A 14,667-nucleotide genomic window follows, 5' to 3' on the forward strand; every position below is an offset into this window, starting at 1 on the left:
TTTATTACTCCTCCTCTCCACATGTGGGAAGGATCCAGCACAGAAATTAAAGAACATGGGAAGGGCTGATACGTCACACTGGAGCTGAGGTTGCAGACTGCAGACCCAGGGGCCGATATTTTATGGCCCATGAGCTAAGAGTAATTTTTGCATTTTTAAAGGTTTGCTTAAAAACAAAAACAAAAGTCAGAAATTGTATGTGACCCACAGAGCCTAATATATTTCTATCTGGCTTTTCACAGAAAAAGTATACAGACCCCCTCAGGCTGTGCAGTTACAGACACAGGTGGCAACTGAGTGCTTGAAAAGGGGCTAGTCCAAATGAGGATGGCAATAGGGGTAAAACACATGCCACATTTAATTTTTTTAAGTGTATTTGTTTTATTTTGAGAGAAACAGAGACAGTGTGAGTAGGGGAGGGGCAGAGAGAGAAAGCGAGAGAGAGGATCCCAAGCAGGCTCTGCAATGCCAACACAGAGCCCGATGTGAGGACTGAACTCAGGAAATATGAGATCATCACCTGAGCCAAAACCAAGAGTCAAATGCCCAATAGACTAAGCCACCTAGGCGCTCCAATTAAAGCCTTAACATGAAAAATGTATAAAGCAGCTTATTAATAATTTTTACATGAGTTACATGTTGAAATGAGAATATTTGGGGTATGTTAGGTTAAATGGAATTTCACTAATTTCTTAACATGGCTACCAGATTGTGGCTTCCACATCACATCCCGCCTTTCAAATGTTACATGGATATTTATGTATTCTACCAAACCTAAAATATATATATTATTCAGGCTTTAGGAAACTTGTAGAATGTAGTTTTTAGCCTTTTGGCCTCTGATAGATGGAGGCACAACTGAAGGAAGGTGAGGGTATGTTAAATGTCAATCTACTATGTCCATCATCCTTCCTTCAGAGTCTTTCACCTTTCTTATCATTAGCATTACTATCCTCAACAAAACAAAACAAAACAAAACAAAACAAAACAAAACAAAACAAAAGCAGTGCCCTTTCACCTCCGGAATTCCTCTACAGTGGAGGGGACAAGTGGCTAGCATTTTGAAGGTGGCTGTTTTTTGTCTTTGCAGAAAATAATTTGTATCATCACTACCCCAGGCTAACAGTATTATCCTAACATTTAAAGTGAGTTACAACCCTTCTGTAATATTTGGGTCTTCTAAAGTGGTGATAAATTAAGACGTTTGATTTTATCCAGTTAAGAAGGAGAGGAATGGGAAAAAAAAACTATCTAAAACTATTACATTAAAAAATAAATCACAAAGAAAAGAGTTGCTATAACTTTGCTAAGACTTTGCTACAACTTCTGGCAGTTGTCAACAGTATTGAGACATCAAAGTAACCAGGTAGTGTCATACGTTACTTCGCTTAGGGATGCATAGATATTAAAGTATAAAACTCTTGATGATAAACATTTAATTACATACTTTTAGACGTAGAGGAGACAATAGGGAACATGTGTGTGTTACCCAATGAGGAAGTTGAGATTAGTAACTTGTCTGAAGAGACAGATGGAGTCAAGACTGGAGTTATGGCTTCCCAAATACTAATCTTGTCCTTTGGCCCCCTCTGCCAGAAGTGTGCATGAGTGTGTCTGTGTGTGTCTGTGTGTGTGTCTGTGTGTGTGGTATGAATGTGTGTGTATGTGAGTTAGAGAAGTCAGGAAAGCAGGAGACAGGTGAGTGGCAGAGTACTCTTGGGAGATAAGCAGTGAAGAGGAAGAGAAGATAGGAGGATAAAGAATCCAACCTTATAATATATATGCTAAATATAATCTGATGATAGAGAACATAGCAGGAAGAACTTGAGATGGGCAATGTAGTTAATAGACTCGAGTTTTATTCCTGCTCCCCAGGCGGCTGAGAAATGTGTGTCCTTGAAAATGTTATTGAACTTCTCTGACCCTAAGTTTCCTGAGCAATAGAATGTGGATAAAAATGTCTGCGTCTCGGTTTGTAGTGAGGATCAAATGTTATAACACACGTTAAGCACCTGGCATAATGCATGTTAATGTTCATTTTCCTGCCTTCTGCAACCCATCACACCAGGGCAGAGTGATCCTTTAATTTAATATCCTTGATTAAATGACTTTAAGTCAAACTCTCACTTGAGCTCGGATGTCGTTTTAAAATAACGGCTCAAAAATAATTTGTAATCAACACTCCTTACCTAAAAGCATTGATTTTTACTGGGCTGGACAAGAAGAAGCAACAGATTTATTGTTGATGTGCATTAGAACACCCAAGATTTTAATCTCCACAAATTGCCTCAAATCATGAACACTCAGGTTGAGTGCAATGTTTGACAATTCAGCCCGAGATTTCCCATGATGTGTAGACAGCAGCGAACAAGGAAATCTATCACAGTGTCTCTTGTTTGCCTAATTCCTATTTCAGGATGGTTTTTTGTTGTTGTGTTGTTGTTATTTCGTTTCTTGGGTGGAGGAGGTCCATGTTAACTTAAATATTATAAAATGCAAGCTTAATTTTTTATATACTCACTCATCAACATTCTGTACTGAAAAAAAGCACTGGAGAAATCAATTAAACTGTTCCCAGCTACCAGATGTTAATCAGAAAGTAATAGAGCAGATTCAAAGATAGTTTTAAAGACAAACAATACGATACATGTCTAGCAGTTGGTTAGAGCTCAGCACTAATGAGGCCAAGGTCAGGGGTTTAATCCCCATATGGCCAGTTATTTTCGCTGTGTTCCATAGCCACTGGCAGTACCCATGACCCCAGTCTGCTGTCTTGCCTATGTGTGCCATTGATCATTAAGGAATCTGGGTTGGAAGATGAGAAGGCACAGCACAAAACCATTACCCACAATGGGAAGAACAATCAAGGCAAGAACAACCTTGCTGACCAGTAGTTCATTTGCCCATGAAGATTTTCCTTCGCTATAATCAGTCTTCAGGCCACCAGTATAATTCTCAGCTTTCAACTTAGGATAATTCATGGGTCAATGGTAAGAGCATTATGAGAGAAAACTGAGTTCTTGCCCTGACTTTGTTCTTAAATAGTGCTGAATAAGTCCTTACACTGTCTGGATCTCAGTTTCCACCTCTACAAGATAATAGGATAAGACTAGATCGTCTTTAAGGCCCTTTGCTGCTTTAAAATGTTTTCTTGAATATGTTTTCAATTATTTTGGAAAGGGAGTGTTGTCTAACGTAAAATACTATTATTTTCCTTTTGGGACTGTAAAAGACAGACTTCTAGCATGACCTCTAATGAACCCAGCTGTATTAGTCAGTGTTCTCTAGAGAAACAGAACTAATAGGTTGTGGGTATATAAGAAATTATTTGCAGGAATTGGCTCATGTGATTATGGAGGCTGGCAAGTCAGAAATTTTCAGGGCAGGCTGGCAGGCTGGAGCCTCAGGGAAGAGTTGATGTTATACCTAGAGTCCAGGGGTGCTTGGCTGGCTCAGTTGGTTAGGTATCAGACTCTTGATTTTTGGCTCAGGTCATCATCTCACAGTCATGAGATCTAGCCCCATGTCCAGCTCCGTGCTGACAGCGTGGAGCCTGCTTGGGATGGTCTCTCTCTCTCTCCCTCTCTCTCTCTCTTCCTCTTCCCTCATTGTGCTTCTCTCTCTCTCTCTCTCTCTCTCTCTCTCTCTCTCTCAAAATAAATAAATAAACTTTAAAAAATACCTAGAGTTCAGAGGTAGTTTAGTGGCAGAATTCCATCTTCCTTGTGGGAGACTAGTCTTTTTGTCTTAGTTCTTCAACTGATTAGATGAGACCCACTCATATTAATGAGTGTAGTTGCTTTACTTAAAGTCTACTGATTTAAATGTTAATGTCATCTGAAAACTACTTTCATAGTGACCTCTAGGCTAGCATTTGACCAAATATCTGGCCTAGCCAAGTTGAAACAAAATGAAGCATCATATCTGCCTTCCGATATTTAAGTCCTTGTGTAATCCCCACTCTTGTGTATGATTTGATTCCTATAGGATTTGGCAAAAGTAACAGGAAGTCACTTCCATAATTAGGTTACAAAAGACCATGACTTCTGTTTTGCTAGCAGACTGGCTCTATCACCTGCTTGGCTTGAACATTATGATGAAGCAAGAGCCCATCTAGAGAGGCCCATGTGGTAAGGAACCCAGAGCAGCTAGTCAGCCCACAGCCAGAAAGGAAATGTGGCTTTTATTTCAACACTCTCAAAAACTGGATGCTGCCAACAATCACTAAGTGAACTTAGAAGAGGATCCTTTCCCCAGCTAAGCTTTGGATAAGACCTCAGACCCTTGGATCGACAACTTGACTTCAACCCTGTGACAGATCATGAAACAGAGGACCCGTCTAAGTCATGCCCATATTTTTGATCCACACCAGCTATGAGATAATAAATGTGTATTGTTTTAAGCCATTGAATTTTGGAGTAATTTATTGCACAGCAATACTTCACTAATACAGGAACTAAAATTAATTTGACAAGTTATTGATCAGATTCATTTGCAGATAACCAAATCTATGCTAGCTGATTTAAGCAGAAAGGGATATATTACAGGTTAATGAGAGCTCAGAATCTTTGGGAGGTTGAAGACAGATACCTGGCTGAGCTTGCAGAATTACTCTGAGAAACACGCTGCAAAACTTGCCACTAAAGAGATTGTTGCTTCTGTCACAAGCAGAAAGTCAAGAAGACACTATCACCGTGGCTGCTCCAGAACCACACTGTCTCTGCTGAGATTTGTTACATTAAAAATGGATGCCCATACTTCAGCTTTTGCCCCATGTTAGTCAGTTTTGTATCAGTGTCTTAGGGTGGTGCATGAGGTGGACAGGACCCCACACATCTTATTCTCGTTACAAGAGTAGTTTCTTTCTTTCCGTCTTTCTCCCTTCCTTCCCTCCTTACTTTTTCCTTCTCTTTCTCCCTTCCTCCTCTTCTTCTTACCTTCTTCTATACATTGATTTTAGGTTTAGTGAATGACAGATGTCAACTACAGCAAGAAATATATATATATATACCCAAAATATGTAGAGAGAAACATAAGTAGCTATGGAATTAAATGCCTTGCTGTAAGTAACAAGCTTGACTTCTGTAAGAATTTTCAGAAGGAATTTCCAAAAAATATATAATGTAGTTGTCAGGAGCACAAAACTTGGGGGTCAGATAAATCTTATAAAAATTCTAGTTTTGAAATTGACCAGCCTTGTGATCTTGAACAGTTTCCTTTAACACTACAAGCCCGGTTTCTTCTATCCAATGAGGGAACTGTTTGCTGCTCTCTTATTCATCATTTGAGAATAAAAAGTAACAATGTAATTAACATTATTAGTACAGTGGTTGGCACAACATAAATGATCAATAATAGGGTGTTATCTCTAAGAACCTAACTGTGGTTTGTGGTTTAACGGTGCCAGTTCCACGGAGGTGAGATTTAAGCTTTAAAGGAAGATTTAAAGGAAGATTTGAAGGAAGAACTAGGGTTAAAAGTGGTGAAAGGAGGCGGTTAAGACATTATCATCGCACGCTGTTCTAGCATCTTTCACAGAAGAGCTTAAAAAGCACTTAAAGCCAAGTGTCTTACAAATGGATAAAAGGACACACTGAAATGTGACATGTCATTTTAGAATAGATGAATAATGGAGAAGTCAAGGCAGGTGACTCTCAGGTTGGTATTCTACCACTCAACTGCATTTCTGACTTGCCTCCAAACTCTTAAAACTGGGATTTTTTTGTTCTGTCTCCATATTAGCATCAGCATTGACAGAGCTATTAATAACATAGACACTAAAGGAAGAAAATGAGATTAACAATGGCATCCCATCAACTGGGTCTTCATCAAACTATGAACAAGAGGAGTCAGTGTCAAAACAGTGCATGTAATCCTTTTCTTGATTTCTAGATTGTAAAATGACTCCTAACAAGCTGACATATAAAACATAGATTACCTTCATTAAAAAGACTGCACTTTTCTTTCATTTCTTATTTTTTTACCCATTATATCTATGATGACATACGGTTTTTCTGCCACCAATTCATGGGTGAACACTACCTGGTGGTCTTAATTCGTTTCCTCTCGTAAATAGAGACTTATGTTAAAGTAAAATGAAACCAATAGATTAAGGTTAATTATGCCTTATTCTCTTTTTTATTTCCTCGGCTTATGATACAATGACTAATTGAATCTACTGAAAGCCATGGTTCTCTCTTTAATCATGTTTTAAAGAATAAGCCCATTCTCACTTTAATTTTCTCTTAAATGCTTTTGTCATCCCTACTGATTTTGGATTGAAATAGTGTAGATTTAGGAACCATGACTTGTTTCTACTGGAAGAGATTTTAAAGTTCTGTTCACCAACCTTATTCTATAGATGCAGAAACTGAGGTTCTGTGAGGAGTTTTTGGATCTTGCTAATTTAGCAGCAGACCTGGGGAACCAAGCCAGCTTCTGGAGTGCCAGTTCACTGTTTTCTCATTGTGAGGATGGAGTTTGGTATTTTTACCCATCCCATTTCCTATCACACTTCCAACAAGTTTGTTTGGCTTGCTCTTGTTCCATTTGGGGCTATGAGGATTAAAGAAGATAATAAGTGACAGCAAATAGGAAACTTAATAAACATTAGTCACCCTTCCCCTTTCTAAAACCTTGTGTAAATATAATTTCATACATCATGACACATTTGAAGATACTTAAGAAAAGCTCTCTTTTTAAAGAAATCTGGAATGGAATCTTTTTGTAAAGGAAGAATCTTTTATAATGCAAATAACCATCCCCTAGGTAACTTGTTTTGTCATCCTGGGTATTTATAGCGCTGTGAGAGGAGTTTGTTAGTTCAGGATTGATAGAAAGCTCACTTGGCATACCCGTAGACAAATGGCAAAATTTTATGTGATTTACCAGCTCTGTCTGTGATGGATTAGATAAGGTACCTGTGCATTCTCCAGGCACTACCAGCTTTGTGATTTGCCCTGAGATGACGGGCCATGTGGGGATGCCATCCACCACCTGCTTCTCTTGAGGATATCAGAATTCATTAGCTATATAGGGTTGTTACTTTTTGACAGGAGCTGGACAGGCTGGCAAGAAAGTCTACTGTTCCCATCAGGAGGAGCTGACATTGCTTCTTCTTCTTCAGTGCATTCTCATGAGGGGATGAAATCTGTTCTCTCTCTGAGAACCGTGACATTATTGTAGTAATATAGTGGGGGACCTCCAATGTACAGACTGTCATCTAAATTCAGTGGCTCCTGAAGTGCCCACTTTTAATTAAATGTGCTGTTATAAATTACTGGACCTTCTCTGATGATGATGGCAGCATCCACAAAATGATGAACGCCTTTAAACCCACCAATGTGCTGTCTATGCACTTGTCTTCAAATAATACTAAATTATTAGTATTGATGCTTTGGTAAGGGTGTATTTTCTGAGTTGTTTGTTTAGTAGTGGTGAACAGTATTATATTTTCTCTGCTTTTTCAGTCACTCTCCCTCGGGCCACTAGCTCTCATTTGTGAGATCTCTGATCTAGATGGCAGGTGGCTTCTGTACCTGTGCAGTCAGGTATAGAAGTAGAATTGTGTTCAAATTAAGACACCAGGCACAAAATACCAGTTTTACCACAAATTAGTTATGTGACCTGAGGCAAGGCTTCCCACTGCTCAGTGCCTCCGTTTACTTATCTGTGAATTGAGGATAATGATAATGATATCAACCTCACAGGATTGCTGTGAAGATTAAGTGAATTACTATATATAAAGCATGAGAACTGTGCTTGATATTACATGACTGCTGTGCCATTATTGTTCTGCAAATGTGTTAAATCAAGAAATTAGAAAAGCAGTAGGATTTAAAGCCTTATCCCTCTCAGCAACTTGCTTTAACCAGTTGGGCTCAGACTAGCTGCATCTACTAATATTTCTCTTTGCTGTGTGATCTATTTGATAACTTAGGAGACTCCATCATGGGAGTTTTCTCCACATGTTTGCAATAAGATGTCGAGGCAAAGTAGAAGAGCTCATGGGCGGCGGGACTCCTTTACGTGGGTGATGGTCTCTTATCCAGTCACACAAATGTCCTCTTTGTTTTGAGAACAGAGCTGATGGTTCATGTGTGTGTGTGTGTGTGTGTGTGTGTGTGTGTGTGTCCATGTGGTGTGAACACACTCTCTTTCTGGTGGCTTTAGGTGTACTGCAAAACTACTATATTAATTTTGAAGCATCATAATACTCTTTGCCAGATGTCTATTAGAATTTTTCTGTAAGGAACTTACAAGAATGAGTTGAACAAAATAGAAATTGGGTTAACTCATTTTAATGAGAAGTTATATGTATGCATACATACATATGTGTGTGTATTTGTCTTTACGTTCAACTCTTGCCTCAGTATTAGAATTCTATGTAACTAAAAATGAATAATTAACTTAATGGGAAATAACATCTATGAGTATCTTCAGTGTGTTGGGCATCATGTAAGGATTTTATAAAGACTAGCTCATTTAAACTTCAAAGTTATGGAAACTGTGAACTCCAATAGGATCCTGAGATGAGCAGTCACTGATGGTAAATATTTGTGAGAAGTAACAGTTGTAATTCTTCTTTGCATCCAAAACGGTGTCTGGTCCATAGTACATGCTCAATAAATACTTGTTGAAAGAACTGTGAATGTGTCAGTGAATGAATTATATAATTCCAAAAGAATATGTTAGAATTTAAAAAAGTGACTAACATTTAATCAAAGTTGAGCACTGTATGCATGACCCTAGACAAGTCAATTTACCATTTGGGATCTCAGTTTATTCATCTGCAAATCAAAGGTCAGATCTCATCAGCTCTGTAGTCTTAAAGGTTCACCATGGGATTTACACCATCCTTTACTGCCAGTCAGTTTTCTCTGGTGCAGAAACACCTTTCACATTTCCATTAGTTAGGCAACAACAATTCCTGACATGTTCACTTCATTTTTCCTTTTGGCTTTGTGATTTGAAAGTAAGATTTAAAAACCAATGATGCAAGAAACAGACCCCAAAGGACAGTCGACCATAACCACCGAATGAAAATAGAAATACAGCATTTAGTATCCAAAATTTCTTTTAAGTGGCCCCTTTTCTTTCTTCATTTTGATTTTTTTTTTAATTTGACCTAATTTTACCTTGTTTCACAGTTAGGTGAAAATGCTTTACCCCTACAGTCTACTGTCATCAACTTGAATAATAATACATTTTGGACGTATTCTTCACTTTCTGTTGGCCTGTTTGTAATACGTTGCCTGCATTTCATCCTTTATTTTCCTAACAATTGCCAGGGGTAAAAATTAAATTAAACCACAAACTCCCTAGTGAATGAAAGGTAAAACTAATGATTAGTGCTTGATTTAGGGGATAGTGAAATGGAGGCTAAAAGGAACAAGTTTTGCTTGGTATTTATGGCAAGTGTCAAATTAATGTACTAGACAGAATCATTTCACTGACTCTCTGAAATGGTATCTTCTTTTTGGAGTTTAGAGTAACACACACACATAGATGTAGTTCTAAAAATAAATCTGTATCTAGTCTTTGACTTGCCCCTTTAGGAAAACAGGGTCTAAACTCTGAATACATAACCGTCTGCTTATGTAAGCAGCAGTCAGAATGGAAAGCAGCTGCTTTGAGGCTGGTGCAAGCAGTACTAAAAACTGCTTAACCAATTCAGTAGTAATCTCTAACTAGGCAACATCCAGGGAACAGACATACTATTAAGTAGATGTTGCCCTGCTTGAGTAATCCCTTTCCTCCGTATAATCGCACTTCAGACACACATTTAATGTGCTTGACTCTCCCTCCCTGTTGTAGGAAGGAGATTGCAGAAGCAAAACAACATTAACTTTTACATTTTAATAGGGATTAAGAGAACTTCTAACTAAAATCTTTTTTAACGTTTTTTTTAAATGTTTATTTATTTTTGAGAGAGAGAGTCGGAGAGACAGAGTGCAAGCAGGGGAGGGGCAGAGAGAGAGGGAGACACAGAATCTGAAGTAGGCTCCAGGCTCCGAGATGTCAGCACACAGCCTGACGCGGGGCTCGAACTCACAAACTGTGAGATCATGGTCAGAGCCGAAATCAGACGCTTAACTGACCGAGCCACCCAGGTGTCCCTAAAATCTTTTTTTTAAGGTTTTATTTATTTAAGTAATTTCCACTCCCAACATGGGGTTTGAAGTCACAATCAACAATTGTAGCTCTTCAGACTGAGCCAGCTAGGTACCTGTCAAAATCTTTTTCAAAGTATCCATTACAAGAGAACTCTTCAACAAAAAATATCCAGGGCTTGCTTTGGCAACACATATACTAAAATTGGAATGATACAGAAAAGATTAGCATGGCCCTGTGCAAGGAAGACACACAAATTTGTGAAGCATTTCATTGTTTTAAAAATACTGATTCGAAGGGGCACATGTACCCCAAAGTTTATAGCAGCATTATCAACAATAGCCGAATTATGGAAAGAGCCCAAATGTCCATCGACTGATGAATGGATAAAGAAGATGTGAGATACACACACACACACACACACACACACACACACACACACACACACACAATGGAATATTACTTAGCCATCAAAAGAATAAAATCTTGCCATTTGCAACAACATGGATGCAATTCAAACATATTATGCTAAGCAAAATAAGTCAGAGAAAGAAAAATACCATATGATTTCACTTATATGTGGAATTTAAGAAACAAAACAGATGAACACAGGGGAAGAGTAGGAAAAATAAGATAAAAACAGAGAGGGAGGCAAACCATAAGAGACTCTTAACTATACAGAACAAACTGAGGGAAGGTGGAAGCTGGAGGGAAGGTGGGTGGGGGGATGGGTTAAGTGGGTGATGGGCATTAAGGAGGACACCTGTTGTGATGAGCTCTGGGTGTTATATGTATGTAAGTGATGAATCACTAAATTCTACTCCTGAAACCAAAAAATAAAAATAAAAAAATCTCCAAATCAAAGTGACTCATTACAAGTAAAAATTGGATGACCCATTTTCCAATAAACAGAATAAAGTAGATAGTCCCTAGAGAAGGTTATGGCAATATATGTCCTAAAAATAACCACTTGCTATTCCTGGTCTCACGAAATCCTTCAGTCTTGATCCAGATGTCTCCAAATCTCAGCTCAGAGCTGTGTCCCTTTTGCCACAATCCACAGACATATATTTGACCAGTTTTGTGTAGGCCCAACGCCTAGTTGTATTAACTTAGCCAAGACTTTATCCAAGTGAAGAACGACACTGTGCTTGAATAATATGCCCCCTGTCCCAAATTCAAACACTTAGGGCTCAGTTGCACACAAGTTTTGTTAGCCCTCTACAGTTAATCTTTTTGGTAGCATTTTTCATGCAGCACAAAATAAACTTTAGCATGTAAAAAAAATAAAATAATGAATTACTGATATAGTAAGTTAATTCAAAAGTTGTGGTTTGCATGATTAAAAAGAAAAAGGGACACCTGGGAGTCTCAGTTGGTTAGACATCCAACTCTTGATTTTTGCTCAGGTCGTGATCTCACATTTGTGAGATCGAGCCCTGTGTTGGGCTCTGCCCTGACAGCATGAAGCCTCCCTTTCTCCCTGTCCCTCCCTCACTCTTTCTTTCTCTCACAGTAAATAAGTAAATTTAAAATTAAAAAAAAACAGGGCGCCTGGGTGGCTCATTCGGTTAAGTGTCCGACTCATGGTTTCGGCTCAGATCATGATCTCACATTTTGTGAGTCTGAGCCCCACATCAGGCTCCGTGCTGACAGTGTGGAGCCTGCTTGGGATTCTCTCTCTCTCTCTCTCTCTCTCTCTCTCTCTCTCTGCCCCTCCCCTGCTCACTCTCTCTGTCTCTTGCTTTCAAAAATAGATAAACTCAAAACAATTTAAAAAAATAAAATAAAACAAAAAACAAAACAAAACAAAACAACACAAAAGATATCTAATGTTTCCCATCTTTCTTATTGCAGATCGACATTTTGTATTGGTTAACTCTATACTAGACCTCTCTTATACCCGGAAAAGGTGGGATATGTTTTCAAGAGTCCAGGACTTGCAATCAGAAGAACGTTACCTAAACCCATACAACAAATTCATGAGACTCAGAACAGTAGATTCTGATTATTGAAACATATTTGACCCAGATTTTGTAGGTTATGCGAACATGGAAGCTAGCTATATTCCAAATATATGTGACAGAAAAATATAACTACAAAGACAGATGGCCGTCCTCTTTCCTAATGACCCTCACAAAGTTGGTGTGGTTGCCAGTTACGGTGAAAGGAACACGGTTGGCTTCTAGGCTTATGTGTGGAGACATCCAGACCAAGACTGAAAGAATTTCTTACAAAGACCATGGATAGAGATGGATTATTTTTAGGCTACATGATGACAAAGCATAAAGAATTAAAAGTGTGGTCAGTCTGATCAAACTCCTCAAAGGTCTTTCGATATCCCCACTCACCTCAGGGCTTGGTTCATGACTCCCACATATTCACCTCCACTTCCACCTGTTTCCTACCAGACGTCTTCCTTGGGGTGATTCACAGGTATTTTAACTTAGCAAAACCTGTTCCTCAAGTTCAGGGGCTGAGTTTCAGCACAGGGAATTGAAAATCTACTCAACAGTGGATTCAGGTAATTCAGATCATCCTTGAGAGATAAATCTTGATAAAAACACAATAAGAGTTAAAGAAATGGCCCCCTCAGTTACTCTGTAGGGGAGAAATAATGCTGGATTTGGCAGTGCTTGGATTGACACTATCAACCATTGGAATAATAAAACCATTTTCCCTTTTTCTGATTTTCATTCACCATCTTCCCAATCTCTGCATTTGTGTTTTTCCCTCTATGTGGAACATTGGTTCCAAGATTCTTTACTACACAAATCCCTTCCATACCGATCAAACCTCTCTACAATATGCTCTGTTGCCTATGACATAGTAGATGTTCAAAAAGCACTTTGAACATCAAAAACATTAATGGTTTTTGAATGAAGGAAAAAATGAACGATAACAAGAAAATCTGGAAGGTTCTTAAAGGTGTCTTGGAGCAGTTTAAGCTCTTTCAAGGATGGTGAAAGATGTGGCGACATTTCTTCCCCGAAAAGTGTAAGGGATTTTACACAACATTCAGTTGCTCTGAAGAGAAAGGCCAGATGAATCACAGGTGTATTTCAACACACTCAGTGTATTGTGATAGATTAAACTTTCTTAAAGGAAGGTACTGTGTGATGTAATTGGATACTCTGGCTTGTATCTCTCCCCTTGGTGTCAGTAGGTTGATGGGGGATGGAAAGTTGAGGTTATGAGGATTTAGTTGCATGGTTTTTGTTTTTTTGTTTTTTACTTAAAAGACATGCTTTGTTAAAGGCCAGGGCTTAGAATAAGGTATAAGCCCTAGTTAATAAAGGAAACACTCTACATTTCTCAAAGTTACCAACATTACAGGAGGAAGAAAAACTTGAACCCAGATTCTATGACATAGTACTAAAATGCAAGGGGGAAACACCAGTCATTTTAGTAGGAAAAGGCAAAATGATCTGTGTTTGGAATATACTCAAAGATGGACCATACTTGAATTCTCCTTCTGATTTCTTAGAGTAGTATTATTTTATTTTATTTTATTTTTTATTTTTCAGGAAGTTTCTAATTTTGAGAATGCCAAACCAAAAAGAAAGTAAGTCAAGTTTACTTTGAAAACTTTCTGTTCTCTTAGTTCTATAATGCTGAACGGAGTATTTTAGTGGTTTTCCTGTCAAAGTATGCTTTAAAAAATTGTCGTGCACAAATCTAGATTGGTTTTACTTTGCTACCATTTCTCTGTTTATGCTGATGCATAGGAAACCTGTGCTGTGACATTCCTGTACACAAGGATGTGAAAATTCAATTTCTAGAAGAAGAAACATGTGTTTAAACTAGGCTCAGATTAAAGTGGGAGCCTCCTCCAAAACACGCTTCTATTGGTGACCTGTTAATCTTCTGAAGAGTTCTTCTAATCCAAATAAAAATGTGTTTGCAAAGAGATTTGGGTTATTTCGGTCAGGCTTGGTTTTACAGTCAGCACAGCAAGCTGCCGGAGGATGTGATACACACATGTTGCATAAGGTAATGGGATTTTAACTAACACATAGGAAATACACAGGGGCCGGAAGTTGGTGTATGGGGAAATTTCCAGATTGGTTGCTGATGATACAGAATAGCTTCCTTGCACTCTGGAATGGTCTGAGACCAAATTGTTAACAGGTGAAATTCTCTCCGGATGTAGTCTTTCTGGACAGCCTTGCTTTCCTGCCCCCAAGGCATTCTCTGCTTTCCTAGGCTTTCCTCCCCTTCCTGCTTTCTCCCAGGAAGGATATAAAATACATCCATAGTAAGTAGGTAATTGGATGATTAACAGCTTAGAGCACCTGCTAGGCAAGGGTAGTTGTATTTTAGCCACAGTTAAGTACTTAAACTTCGCAAGTGGCATTTTAAACCTGAGCTGGAGTGAAGAAGGAGCTTTTTTGGCAGTGTTCTCTCAGGCTTAAAAACTGCCGTGCCGATGTAGTTTTTTATTCTATTCACGGATAAGGAACTCACCAATTCCAAATAAAATACTTAAATGAGATTACAGCCATTGGCCTATGATTGATGCTTCTATAGATTAGAGGATACCAAAACATGGAG

General features: G+C 38.5%; 1 protein-coding gene and 1 non-coding gene across 4 annotated transcripts in view; both read left to right on the forward strand.

Annotated features, from left to right (window-relative positions):
- The window catches only part of SAMSN1 (SAM domain, SH3 domain and nuclear localization signals 1), a 140,141-nt gene that overhangs the window by 10,778 nt on the left and 114,696 nt on the right, over positions 1-14,667 (forward strand). The window contains exon 3 of one of the 3 annotated variants that reach the window (XM_019839502.3): positions 13,641-13,678. The exons of 1 other annotated variant lie outside the window; for it this stretch is intronic. In XM_019839502.3, the coding sequence (XP_019695061.3) occupies positions 13,641-13,678 (38 nt within the window). Of the gene's footprint in view, positions 1-13,640; positions 13,679-14,062; positions 14,107-14,667 lie in introns of those variants that run through there. One more of the 3 variants, XM_019839504.3, reaches the window with a different exon arrangement.
- LOC111556378 lies at positions 10,290-10,393 on the forward strand. The gene has a single exon (XR_002735863.2). It is a non-coding gene; the product is annotated as a U6 spliceosomal RNA (small nuclear RNA).

The sequence above is a fragment of the Felis catus genome, chromosome C2, assembly GCF_018350175.1.
Source record: "Felis catus isolate Fca126 chromosome C2, F.catus_Fca126_mat1.0, whole genome shotgun sequence".
NCBI classification, from domain to species: domain Eukaryota; kingdom Metazoa; phylum Chordata; class Mammalia; order Carnivora; family Felidae; genus Felis; species Felis catus.